This window comes from Mustela putorius, unplaced genomic scaffold, assembly GCF_011764305.1.
Source record: "Mustela putorius furo isolate JIRA1106 unplaced genomic scaffold, ASM1176430v1.1 tig00001075_pilon_pilon_pilon, whole genome shotgun sequence".
NCBI classification, from domain to species: domain Eukaryota; kingdom Metazoa; phylum Chordata; class Mammalia; order Carnivora; family Mustelidae; genus Mustela; species Mustela putorius.
In genome coordinates, this window is record NW_025421560.1 from 4320766 (window position 1) to 4335357 (window position 14592).

Genomic DNA, 14592 nt, shown 5'->3' on the forward strand with positions numbered 1-14592 from the left:
AAATATTACTCATTTAAAATTTTTACTATTTGTTTCTTTTGTAGGAGGTTATAGGCAATAATCCTAAGGGAAAGTTGACTCATAATATTTGTATCAAGGTTACTATAAATTGACAAGATGGTGAAATCAGCAGGTGTCTCAAAGTTCAAAACTCAAGTTTTCTAGGATTATCTATGCACAAGGAAATCTCCAGATGCATGTGAATCATACTGAGAAACAAACTCTCCTGGATCCTGAAATTAACTATATCTAAAAAGACTCTTCACAGAGAGCTAGAGCGATCACTCAATCTGTCAAAAAGGATGAAAGGTACATTTTGATGAAAGCTCGATCTTAGTCGAGCGGACCACCAGACTAGCCAGCTTAGCAACTCTTCCTCAACATCAAACTTGTACACGGAGGCACAGAGCTGTGGAAAAAGATGACTCACCCGGATTCGTGATGTTGAGCAGTCTGCAGGAATAAGGATCTTCCCTGTCTTCCACAGGCACATCGCAGCCATGAGCTCCTATTATGAACTTCACAAGCACACTGAAAGGTGTATTGGCATAACATCAGATACTGATCAGCACTCTGCGCATGCCCGTTTCCTCATGCCCATTTCAAAGCTTTTACTTTAAGACCCAAATATTTATTCTAACTTTATTTTTCTAGTCTAGCAAAACAGGAACAAGCAAAATGAAAGTTGCCAACCACCACGTGACATGTGGATAAGCCCTCTACTGTAGTACTATGTCAAAGCGAGTATGAATATGTTTGGCCGGGCTACCAGCAAATGCTCATACTAATTAAAAACAAACCACAGTAAAGTCAGTTTCTCACAGTCCAACCTAAAAACATATCTGTATCTGCAATCTTCTTTATTTACTTTCCTCTATTGTATTCCTATTTCCTATTCCTATTCCTATTTCCTCTATTGCTCCAGACCAGATTAGTCTTCCTATTCAAGAAGAGGTCTTCTTGTCTCCTACACCTTGTAGGTGTAGGAGCCTGTAACCTGTTGCTCCTTCCCTACACGTTACAAATACGATGAAGTCTTGATACTCATTTCTATTTACTGACCATCCCTTCCTTGTCTCCACCTTTTTTAGTGAAGTCCCACAAAGGAATGAACTAAAATTGTAGGCTCTAGTTTTTCATCTCCCACTCACTTTATAAAACAGAAATTTTAGCTTCAATACCCACCACTTATACTGAGCTGTTTACCACCAACGTAACCACTGATTTGCTGCTAAATCCAGACAACTTTTCAGCCCTTCAGTCTGTATTTCAAGAATGCTTCAAGAGCTTCCTTACAAGGCTCTTTCCCCCCAACTATGTGGCTGGCTCAGTCACTTGCACTGGCTCTTCTTCGCCAACTCTGCCCATTATGGTAGATATTAAAGCAGGGCTTTGGCTCTGGGTCTCTTCTCACTCTTTCTGCCTGCTCTCCCTGGACAATATTTATTCTCAAGACTTTAACTAGCTTGGGAAAGATTCCCAAATTAGCATCTCTAGTTTGGACCCATTTCCTAAAAGATCCGTATGTATGCATTGAACATTTTTTCCCAGATGGCCCATAGATGACAGTGGTGTGCTGGAACCTGCTCCTACTAGCTTATGAAAGCCACCTGCTAAATCTTCAGGAATTCTGTGGGCTAGTTATTAAGAACAGACTTTATTAAATTATATAAACTTACAATGAAACACACTGCTTTAAAAACAAAGAAAATACTCAAATTAATGATTTCTTAATGGGTCATGGTGGGAATATTTATACCACGGAAACTAGCGAACACTACAAATAAGGATTTCATTGACTTTAAGGGATGGAGAAAAAAACCTAAATTGTTGGAGGAAAAATTAACGAAGATTAAACTTATATATATGTCTTCATATATCAGTGGAACAGAATAGACAGTACAGAGATAAACCCACAATTAATCAATGACAATGGAGGCAATTAATTAATGATAATTAATCAATGACAATGGAGGCAAGGATATCCAATGGGAAAAAGAGTCTCTTCAACAAAGGGTTTGGGAAAACTGGACAGCTACCTGCAAAAGAACGAAATGAGACCACTTCCTACACCACAAACAAAAATAAACTCAAAATGGATTAAAAACCTAACTGTGAGACCTAAATCCATAAAACTCCTAGAAGAGAACATAGGCAGCAATTTCTCTGATGACAACTGTAGAAACATTTTTCTAGCTATGTTTCCTCAGGCAAGAGAAACAAAAGCAAAATTAAACTACTGGGGCTACATCAAAATAAAAGCCTCTGCACAGTGAAGGAAACAATAAAACTAAGAAGCAACCTATGGAATGGGAGAAGATACTTGTAAATGACAAATCCGATAAAGAGATAATATCTGAAATGCATAAAGCACTTATACAACTTAACATCAAAAAACCGAACAACCCAATTAAAAAATGGGCAGAAGACATGAATAGACAATTTTCTAAAGAAGACATACAGATGACCAACAGACAGATGAAACCATGTTCAATGTGATTCATCCTCATGGAAATGCAAATCAAAATCACAATGAGATACCACCTCACAGGTGTTAGAATGGCTAATACCAAAAAGACAACAAATAACAAGCATTGGTAAGGATGTGGAGAAAAGGGAACCCTTGTGCACTGCTGGTGGGAGAGCAAACTGCTGTAGCCACTGTGGAAAACAGTATGGAGGGCCCTCAAAAAATTAAAAATAGAACTATCAGGGCACCTGGGTGGCTCAGTGGGTTAAAGCCTCTGCCTTCGGCTCAGGTCATGATCCCAGGGTCCTGGGATCGAGCCCTGCACTGGGCTCTCTGCTTGGTGGGGAGCCTGCTTCCTCCTTTTTCTGCCTGCCTTTCTGCCTACTTGTGATCTCTGCCTGTCAAATAAATAAATAAAATCTTTAAAATAAAAAAACAGAATTACTATATGATCTAGTAATTCCAGTATTGGGTATTTACCCAAAGAAAATGAAAACACTAATTCGAAAAGATATATGCATCTGTATTTATTGCAACATTATTTATAGTAGCCAAGATATGGAAGCAACCCAATCATTCTTTGACGGATGAATGGATAAAAATGTGGTATATACATATACAATGAAATATTACTCAGTCATAAAAAATGAACTCTTGGCATTTGCAGCAACACAGATCTAGATAGAGTATTGTGCTAAGTGAAATAATTCGGAGAAAGACAAATACCACATGATTTCACTTATATGTGAAATTTAAGAAACAAACAAAAAAAAGAGATAAACCAAAAAAACAGTCTCTTCATAATTAATTTTATTTTATTTTTAAAAGATTTTATTTATTTGTCAGACTGTGAAAGAGAGAGTGAGTGCATGTACAAGTAGGGAGAGCAGTAGGCAGAGGGGGAACCAGGCTCCCCGCTGAGCACAAAGCCTGATGCAGGACTCGATTTCAGAGCCCGGGACCATGACCTGAGCTGAAGGTAGACGCTTAACTGACTGAGCCACCCAAGTGTCCCCCAAAACACAGGCTCTTGAGTACAGAGAACAAACTGGTGGTAGCTAGAGGGGAGGTGGGTGGAGGGGATGGGAGAAACAGGTGAAGTAGATTGAGAGTCTATTTATCTTGATAAGCATTGTGTAATGTACAGAATTGTTGAATTACTATATTGTACACCTGAAACTAATGTAACACTATATGATTAATAACTGATTTAAAAATAAAAAGAAAAAAGTGATGTGTCTGTAGCCACCCCATTGTGAATAGCACAAAAAACTGAGGAACCATCCTTCCACTATTCAAAACTTATTACAAGTTTTTTTTTTTTTTTAAAGATTTTATTTATTTATTTGACAGAGAGAGATCACAAGTAGGCAGAGAGGCAGTCAGAGTGAGAGGGGAGAAGCAGGCTCGCCGCTGAGCAGAGAGCCTGATGTGGGGCTCGATCCCAGGATCCTGGGATCATGACCTGAGCTGAAGGCAGAGGCTTTAATCCACTGAGCCACCCAGGCGCCCCAACAAGTTTTGATTCAACAAAGAAGTCACTGATTTTACTGATGAAGAGTAAAGTTCTGACATATATCTCGGTTGTCACTTCAGTTTTACTCTATCTTAAAGAAAATATTTATGTCCAAACTGCACTCCTGTCAGGTGCTACATGTAATTGGTTAGATACAAAGGTCTAGAACAATGGGAGCATTCATGGGAATCATGGAATTTATAATAAAGAGAGGCGCGTCTGCTATTATCTGTCAGCTACTCACCATACATCATTTATATCAGCAAAACTTAGAACACATACATATGCACAAGTACACATAATTGTTATGCTTCCGAGAGCCAGTTGGTAAACTTCCACCAGCACTCTACTGCCTTCAGGTACCAGACTCAACATACCCACCACAGAACTTCTCTCCCATGAAACCTGCTCTTTTCATCTAGTGTTTTTGCCTTGATGGATTATTCTCCAAGTTAGAAAGCTAGCAATCATCCTCCACTCCTTTTTCTCCTCTCCCTCTTGCTGTTTATTTACCTTTTTCTTCTAAGGTCACACTTCAGTTCAGCCCCTCAGCGCCTAGCCAGGTCTCAGCAAACCATGCCTCTGTCCCCACAGCTGTTCTGCAGGGCCTGGCCACAGCCTGCCCCTGGGCTGGATGGCCTCCCTCTCTACCTCATAATCCCTGTCTCTCGGCCCCACTTTCCTTCCCGAGCGCTTCATCTCACTCATCCACACCCTCCTCTGAACTCCCCTCCCCAACCCAGGGTTCCAGTTACATGGAACTGTTTGGAGTTTCCCAAACACTCCAGGCTGTTTTCTATTTATCTATACGATAGCACATATAACATTTTATTACACTGTTACATCTATTTCCTTCTATTAAACTTCAAGCTCCCATAAAGACTGGGACTCTATGGCAACTATCTTTGCATTCTACCACATGCAGTAAACTACGTGCATGCAGCAGAAGATACTCAATAGTTACTTGTGAAATTGACAATTTATTAATTTTATTACAAAGGCTTTTCATTAAATAATGTCCTGGAAGTGTATGTGGAATCTGGCTCCTTCAGTGAAATGTAAGATTTGAAGGTAAGCCACAGCCACAGAAATGCAAACATTTTCGTTTACTAATGGCCAATTAAGGCAGAATACCCATTCGTAAACAACTAGCATTTAGAACAAAAGTATAAACAGAAATGAGTAAGTTTGTTGACTAAATTATTGCAGATATTTAACAAATTCGTTTTTTAAAAGCCATCTTAAATATTCTTACTAGATTCACAAAATTACTCTGCCCTAAGAAGTTTTTGGCTAGTATCTATTTTTATATAAGTATCCCATCATTAGAACAAATCACCAAGCTTACTAAATTTAAAGCAGTAATGCTATGATGGCAAATAAATGACTCGTGACTATCTGAATGTTAATTTTCCTCACTACATTTAGTCTGAGTCATTCCCTCAAGAGATGTTGAGTGTCTTACTCTGTGCCAAGTTAGGTTCCAAGTACTAGGAATACATCAGTGAAATAAGTGACATTCCCCGGGTGCCTGGGTGGTTGAGTTGGTTGAACACCCAACTCTTGGTTTTGGCTCAGGTCAGGATCTCAGGTTGTAGGATTGAGCCCAATGTCGGGCTCCACACCCAGTGCGTTGAGCCTGCTGAAGATCCTTTCTCCTTGGCTCCCTCTCCCTCAAACCCTTCCCCTGCTCACTTGTGTTCTTTCTCTTTCTCTGAAAATAAAATCTTAAAAAAAAAAAAAAAAAAAGTTAAAGTCCCTACACTCACGAAACTATATTCTCATGGGGAAAGACAATTTAAAACACAAAGCTAAATATAATAAAAATGCTAGTTGATAATAAGTATTATAAAGAAAAATGAAGTCAAGTAAGGGAGGATGGAGAGCGAAAAGGGCTTAGATGCTTTTTAATAAAGAGCTGCCTCCTGCTAAGGTGAATTCTAAACAGAGAGCTGAAAAATGTGAGACTGTGAACAACGAGGATTGTCCAGTGGAAGAGTGGTAAAGACAGGGAGACAGTAAGTGCAAAGGCCCCAAGGCAGAAGCACATGTAGTGTATGATGGAAGCACGGTAATGTTAACCAGTGTAGGTGAAGTAGATGTAGATAAGGTCAAAGACCACAGTGAGCACTTGGTATTTCACTCTGAGCAAAAGAGAAGCCAATGTAGGGGTATGAACAGAAAATAGACGTAACTTGATGAATTTTAAAAGAAGCACACTGGCTGCTGCACAGAAAATAAAATACAGGGGAACAAAGGTAGAAGGAAATCCATATAGAGGCAGCCGCAAGAATCCAGGTGAGAGGTAATGTGGCCTGATGGGCCTGATGGGGAGAGGGTGGTGGTTCTGATGGTAGTGGTAGACGTGGTGAGGGGTTGGATTCTGGATAATATAGAAAGGTAGCACCAAGAAAACATGCTGATGGGTTGGATGTGGCATGTGAGAGAAAGAAGAAATCAAGATAACAATGTAGTACAAATTTTTAAAATTTCCTATTTTCCTGGAGCCTCAACATCCTCACAAAGAGGTTATGAGCATCCTCCCCAGGTGACCTGATACACTGGAGCGATAAAGCTGGTCCCTGCCATAAGATCCCCCTCTGGCCCTCCCTCACTCACCCAGTGACATTCGAACACAACAGTGAAATCCTCTCCCTCCTCCTGCTTGTATAGGCCCCTGTGGCCCCCATAAAGGCATGTACCCATGGGGCCCCACTATGGACTCGCCACCTGCCTGGTTGAACCTGCTCCCTGGACGCTCCTCCTGTGTGGCCGCCCCCTGTGTGGCGCACTGGGCCTCCTTCTCTAGGACTTGGGAGTGGACTAGATCTAATCTCATAGGCCTCTCCCAGTGTACCTTCTGTGACCATGCTGGACGGATCCTTAAAGACCCATAAGGGGGACTCACTCCCTCATTTATAACATAGTCACTGGGGTTTTCTGAGCAACAGGTAGAGAGGGGTCATTATTCTCTGGGACAGAAAAAGAAGGAAGTGCAGGTTTTGGATGAGGTTCTGACAGCAGTGAGGAGTCCAAGGCCTTTCATTTGCTGGTTTATCGGTACTATTATCATTGAGATCATGAACCAAGGAAATCTGTCTTGAAAAGGAATGAAAGCCGCTATGAATAAGATAGGAAATCTATAAATGTTCACAACTGATGACAAGAAAATGCTACAACTGTGTAGCTAATCAGTCCCAAATGTGCCAGTGTAATGCAATCCTAAGAGGGCCATGGAGAACCGCCTATCATCTGAGTGTCTCCGCAGAACTAAAAGTTCAGTCTCCCATGCTTCTGTTCCACTAGCCCCTCACGATGTCATCTTCAGAGCCTGGTCTCATTGCTAAGGTCTTGGGCTCCTAACCAATAACTGAGCCACCTAATACCAACATGAGATGTGCTACCAAAGCTCAGCCGTGGAAGGGCAGGCAGGAAAAAGAGCTACACACTGCAGAGCACACAATTTAAAAAACACTACAGAACAGGAAAAATTCAGTGTGTCTCTGTGAAGTTGGTAAAAAGCATATTTAGACACAAACATGTCTAACCAGAGACCTATTTTGGAATAGAACTTTTTTTTAAAATTTATATTTTATTTTATTTATTAGAGAGAGAGAGAGAGATCACAAGTAGTCAGAGAGGCAGGGAGAAGCAGACTCCCTGCTGAGCAGAGAGCCTGATGTGGGGCTTGATCCCAGGACCCTGAGATCATGACCTGAGCCAAAGGCAGAGGCTTTAACCCACTGAGCCACCCAGGCGCCCCTGGAATAGAACCTTCTAAGAATTACTATTCTAGGGGCACCTGAGTGGTTAAGTGTCCAACTCTCGATTTCAGCTCGGGTTATGACCTCAGGGTGGTGACATCCAGCCCTGCACTGGGCTCTGTGCTGGGCATGGAAACCGCTTAAGGTTCTTTCTGATTCTTTCTCCCTCTCCTTCTGCCCCTCTCCCTGCTCACTCTTGCTCTCTTAAAAAAAAGGAACTACTATTCTAAAAACAAAACAAACTAGGTATCTATAAATGCTAGTATGTTAACCAATGAATATATTCTCCCCTAATTATCTTTCCATTAAGAACTATGTGACTCTATGTGAAGGGAAAGCAAAATAAAACAGCCATTTCTCCCAAGAAGAGTGGCTACATGCCTAAATTAACATTTCTGACTGTCTCAGGAGAGGTTATCCAGAACATTTACTCAGTTAATCAGGCAAGTGCCAACTCAGAAAACCTACCGTTGACTTAATGATGGATGTTGTATTAAATGCTTCAGCCAGGTGCTTCTTATCACATTTCGAAGTTCGTGGTTATTGCGAGCAGACAACACACCAACTACCACATCATAGTGACTAGACTTCCACTGAGGAAATGAGGCCAATTGATCTAGAAATAAGCAACAATAAATTAGAAATGTCATATCTCAATTACTGTTCATATGTGACATAAAAATGTTTATTATAAAGTAATACATGTTCATGTGTATAGAATATACAAAGAAATACAAAGAAAAAATATTTAAAAAATCACACGTACCATCCAGATAACCATGACTCTTTGGCATACAGTCTTTTTGTCTTCCCTACGTATGTATATATTTATGCTTCCATAAGTACCTAAAACTTCAAAACTATTAAGATGCTTACGGTGAGAATGAGTTTGGAAAGGCAGAGTGGCATAAACCACGCAACAGTAGGCAGTATGAGTCCGTTAGGCCGCGAGCAGAATCCTGGTTCTTTTTATGTCCAGTAACAGTTATTTAACTTCTCTTTTTAATTAAAGATTAAAAACAAAACAAAACAAAACAAAACAAAACAAAAAACTTCTAGGAGTGCCTGGGTGGCTCAGTGGGTTAAAGCCTCTGCCTTTGGCTCAGGTCATGATCTCAGGATCCTGGGATCGAGCCCCTTAGCAGGGAGCCCGCTTCCCGCCCCTCCCCCCCCCGCCGCCTCTCTGCCTACTTGTGATGGCTCTCTCTCAATCTCTCTCTGTCAAATAAATGAATAAAAAATAAAAATTAAAAAATTTAAAAAAAAAAAAACCTTCTAAGTAATCTCAATCCGCCACATGGGGCTTGAACTCCCCACCCTGAGATCAAGAGTCTCATGTTCTACTGACTGAGCCAGCCAGCCACCCCGAAAAGTTATTTACCTTCTTGAGCCTCAGTTTCCTAGACTACAAATGGGTGTAGTAACACTTCTCATAGAGTTATTGTAAAAATTAAATGAGATGATATATATAAAGGTCTTGGTTTGGTACCAAAACAGTAGGCACTCCCTGGCAACCATCTGCAAACGATAACCACCCCGCAAATCCGTGCTTTCAAAAGTGAAGGCCTACGTTAACATTATAGGGGGCGCCTGGGTGGCTCTGTTGCTTGAGGAGTCGACTCTTGATTTTAGCTCAGGTCATGATCTCAGGGTCCTGAGATCAAGCCCATGTTGGGCTCTGTGCTGGGCATGGAGCCTGCCTGGGATTCTCTCTCTCCTTCTCCCTCTGTAGCCCCCCCACTACAGCTCTTGCTCTCTCTCTCAAAAAAAATTATTAAGTTTGGGAAATAAAGCTGAAAGACTAATATGCTGAAAAGTACCAGAACAAGTACTGGTACTTATTACTTTATAATAAGTACCTGAGCAACACCAATAAATTCCACAGCCAGCAAACCCCGTATCACTTAATATAATATTCCAAGGAATGAACGAGGGAGGCAACATTTCCAGGGAAGCAACAAAAAAATCAAGTGACAAGTCATGCGAATGGTTCATTTTTTACTGCTGTAAGGTCTAATGGGCAGGATTACATTTAAGAAAAAAAACTGTCCTTTGTGGACAGAAGGGGAAGATATTTTGTTTTTTATCGCCAGTTTCAAAGCTGGAGAGCTACAAGCTTATACATAGCTCTGATGAGGGGCCGTTTCATCTCTTTCTCCAATGACTGGAACTGATCCAAAATGTTTCCAAAATTAAATAATCGAAGGCCAGAGAGCTTGCCTACATTACATGCAATCTTTTTATATGCCAGAGGATCCAAGCAATCAGTCAAAAGACAACAAAAACATGATGGTATTTTTTCAAAGGACCAATTAAAATAATAAGAAAATCTGGGAGACAGACCCTTCTAATAGGATACCTGAAGGATATTACATTATAATTCGTCTAAGAATATAGGAATTTTTGTGTAGATACCTTATTTTCCACAAAAGACACATTTCTAAAAACAAAAGAAACCCCCCAAAACAAACAAACAAACAAAAACACCAATCTAAATAAAGTACAGATACTTGTTATATTAGCTTACCAGGAATCCTGTACTAAAATGAATTCTTTAAAGGCAGGAATTTGTCCTTTTTTTTTTTTAAGATTTATGTATTTGAGAGAGAGAGAAAGAGTGAGAACAAATGGGAGGGGGAGGGAGAGTAAGAGAGAGTCCCAAGCCGACTCCCGGCTGAGTTGGGGCTTGATCCCAGTGCTGTGAGATCCTGACCTGAGCTGAAACCAAGAGCTGGCTACTTAACCAACTGTGCCACCCAGATGCCCCAGGCAGGAACTTGTCTTTAATGTAAATACAAATTTTCCTTGCTTATAATAGACCATATTCACTGCACACCTAAAAAGTACTACACATAGAGTATCAGTTGAACACTTTGCATGTAGAGTATCACTTAATGCTCACAACACCGAAAAGTAGGTGGGGTCAGGCTCCTTACGAAACAAACAAGGCCAGAGGCACAGAGAATTCAGTAAATTCCCCTAAGGCAAACAATTAGTAAGGCGGGAGGCTAAGATTTAATCCACAGCAACTGACCTCCATTCTCCATCACCTTCAATTAGCAACACAGCTCCATGTAGCTCCTAGAGACTAAATTCCGATCTTTTATTCCTAACAGAGTCATGTTTATTCCTAACAGAGTCTTGGAGGCAAATCAGTGATAAGCAGATCACTGGAAATGCTGGTTAGCACATTACTTTTTTTAATTTCATGGAAATTAAACATTTATATGAATGAAATAAACACTTCAGGAACATATTTTCTCAGGTACACAGAACTATAAGATGAAATCTGTACCTACTGCTGGAACTAACTCTAAATGAGTCTCAATTTGGAGGATAAGTTAAGTGCTTATGTAAAATTGGCAATGATATCCCATCTCACCCCCTACTCTTTCACAGAGAAATAGTAAGTACTTTTAACAACAGTAATGAGGCAAATGTAGTAACCAGACATATCTGACACTGATTCCAAAGCCAACGTGCTTCATGATACCCATAATAAGCTATTTAAATCCCCATGTCTCAGCTTTCTAAAAAAAAAAAACACCCCCAAAACAAAAAACCAACCAAACAAAAAACCCCGATACCAAAAAGTCTTCAGATAGTCTATTTCATCCATTACAAAATGTCTTCTGGAATTATTAAAAACTGTAGAAGAGCAAAGAGACATTTAATCTAAATGCCTCATTTACCTGATATCAGCACAAAACAAGGCTGATGCACAAAAGAAAAATCATAAAATAACTAAAACAATCTGTTAAATGCCAAATTATCACTGCTTCATTTTTGGTAGATAATCAAAATAAGCCTTTGAGAAATGGATTACATGAAACATAATTTAGCTTGTTCTTGATTGAGAAAGTCTTCATGAACAATGTCTCAAATCAGTCCCTTTCTCGTCATTAATTCTACCCCCTGCTTCAAGTCAGACTCTTATCTTTCACTGGACCATGACAGGGGTGTCCTAATGATGAGCACTGAGAGATCTGTGGAAGGGCTGAACACCGTATTGTATACCTGAAACTAACACAACACTGCATGTTAACTACACTAGAATTAAAATTTAAAAAGACAATTGGGAAATTCTGAACACTAAATATTGGAAAGAATCATTAATTTTTCTAATTGTGATGATGGTTTTGTAGTTATGGTTTTTTAATGTCTACTGATAGAGACACTATACTAAGATATTTATGAAAATAATAATTTCTCTGTTATTTGCCTCTAAATAATCCAGTGGGAAGAAGTGGGTAGGAGTGTGTATGAAAAATGTGAGTTGAAGATGTATGGTGTGTACATAATATTTGTTCTAATCTTCTACTTTTGGTATGTTTAAAAATATTCATAATATTTATGTGTTTAAATATTTATGTTTAAAAATATTCATCTTAAAACATGAAAAAAAAAATCCCAAGGCTATCCTAATGGTTTATCCCCGGTTTCTTCTTCTCACTGCCAAACAAGATTTTTCTGAAACTTAATAAATAAATAATAAAGATAAAGATGACCATGTGGCTTGTGAAAATCCCACAGCTTACGGCTGCAAACTACTTTTTGATCTCATTCCACTGCCATTCCTCTCCTTTGCTTCTACTCCATGTCTATGCTGCTTCTGTGGAAGTGGTTTAGTTTACACACATTTCTCCTTTTCTTGCAGAGGAGAAGGGCATGGCAGATTTTGGCCTCTGAAAAAACTTCTCCTTCCAGATATACTGAAAAATAGGTCCCTAAAGAGTCAACCAAAAAAAACTCCTGGAAGTAATAAATTCAGTAAAGCTGCAGGACACAAAATCTATCTATAAAAATCAGAGGCACTTCTATACACTAATAATGAACTATCAAGAAAAATTCAGAAACCAATCCTATTAACAACTGAATCAGAAAGGATAAAACACCTAGGAATAAGTTTAATCAACGAGGTGAGAGAGCTGTACACTGGAAGCTGTAAGACAGTGACGAAAGAAACTGGAGAAGACACAAATAAATGGGTGCTCATGGGTGAGAATATTTTTTAAATGTCCATACTACCCAAAGCAATCTACAGATTCAATGCAATGCCTATCAAAATTCTAGTGGCATTTTTCACAGGAATACAGCAAACAACCCTAACATTTGTATGAAACCACAAAAGACCTTAAATAGCCACAGTAATCTCAGGAAAGAGCAAACAGGAGGGTATTGCGCAGCATTAGCTCTTCTATCCTCATCTAAGAGGGATGATTATAGCAATACAGGCCTACCTCAGGAAACAAGAAGAATCTTAAATAATCTAACCTTATACCTAAAGAAGCTAGAGGAAGAACAAAACCCAAAGCCAATAGAAAGAAGGCACTAGCAAAGATGAGAGCAGAAACAAATGATATAGAGACTAAGAAAACAATAGAATGGATCAATGAAACTAGGAACTGATTCTCTGAAAACATCAACAAAATTGATAAATCTCAACCAGACTCATAAAAAAACAGAGAAAGAGAGAGAGGGGGAGGGAGAGGACTCAGATAAATATCACCAGAAATGAAGGATAAGAAATAACAACCAACACCACAGAAATACAAGGATTATAAGAAATCGTTTGCCAATAAACAGGACAACCTAGATGAAATGGGTAATTTCACAGTAGCACAAACTTTCAAAGCTGAATTAGGAAGAAAAAGAAAATTTGCAGACCGGTTACCAGCAATGAAACTGAATCTGTAATCAAAAAGCCAACTAAAGTCCGGGACCAGATGGCTTCATAGGTAATTCTCCCAGACATTCAAAGAAGAGTTAGTATCTATTCTTCCCAAACTATTCCAAAAAATAACAGAGAAAAGAAATCTTCCAAATTTATTCCACAAGGCCAGCATCAGCCTGATACCAAAACCAGATAAAGACACCACAAAAAAGAACTACAAGCCAACAATTCTGATGAACATAGGTTTAAAGATTCTCAACAAAGTATCAGCCAACCGACAATACAACAAAACATTAAAAAAAATCATTAACCACGATCAGGTGGGATTTATTCCAGAGATGCAAGAGTGGTTCAATATTTGCAAATCAACCAACAAGACTGAAAAGAGACATGCACCTCTATGTCTCCTGCAGCATTATTTACAGTAGCTAAGATATGGAAGTAGCCCCCAAGTGTCCACCGATAGATGAATGGATAAAGAACACAGGGTATATGCACAATGGAGTATCATTTGACCATAGAAAAGAATGAAATCTCATCATTTCCAAAAACATGGATGGAGAAAGTATAATGCTAAACCCAGTCAGAGAACAACAAATACCATATGATCCCACTCATACATGGAATTTAAGAAACAAAACAAATGATGAAACTAAACAAAAAAAGCAGACTCTTAAATACACAGAACTGGTGGTTGCCAAAAAAGAGGTAGGTGGGGTCATAGGTGAAAAAAGATGAAATAAGCAAACACATGGAGCAAAACACTGGAGGCATGATGCTTACTGGTTTCAAACTATATTACAGGATATAGTAATCAAAACAGCATGGTTTGGCATAAAAACTGACATACAGGGCAATGGGACAGAATAGAGCCCAGAAATAAACCCACAATTATATGGTCAATTAATCTATGACAAAGGAGACAAGAATATACAATGGGGGAAAAGGACAGTCTCTTCAATAGATGGTGCTGGGAAAACTATTCAGCCATATGTGAAAGAATGAAATCGACCACCACCTTATACTATACACAAAAATCAACTCAAAATGGATCAAAGACTTGAACAACCTGACATCATAAAACTCTTAGAATAAAATATAGGCAGTAAGATCCTTGACACTGGTTTTGATGATTTTTTGGATTTGGCAGCAGATTTTGCAACAAAAG

General features: G+C 39.2%; 1 protein-coding gene across 2 annotated transcripts in view; it reads right to left on the bottom strand.

Annotated features, from left to right (window-relative positions):
* The window catches only part of B3GALNT2 (beta-1,3-N-acetylgalactosaminyltransferase 2), a 58666-nt gene that overhangs the window by 37195 nt on the left and 6879 nt on the right, over positions 1 to 14592 (bottom strand). For both annotated transcript variants that reach the window (XM_045087283.1, XM_045087282.1), the window contains exons 2-3: positions 8219 to 8366; positions 431 to 531 (exon numbers count right to left, since the gene is read on the bottom strand). In XM_045087283.1, coding sequence (XP_044943218.1) covers positions 431 to 531; positions 8219 to 8366 — 249 coding nt within the window. The remainder of the gene's footprint in view (positions 1 to 430; positions 532 to 8218; positions 8367 to 14592) is intronic.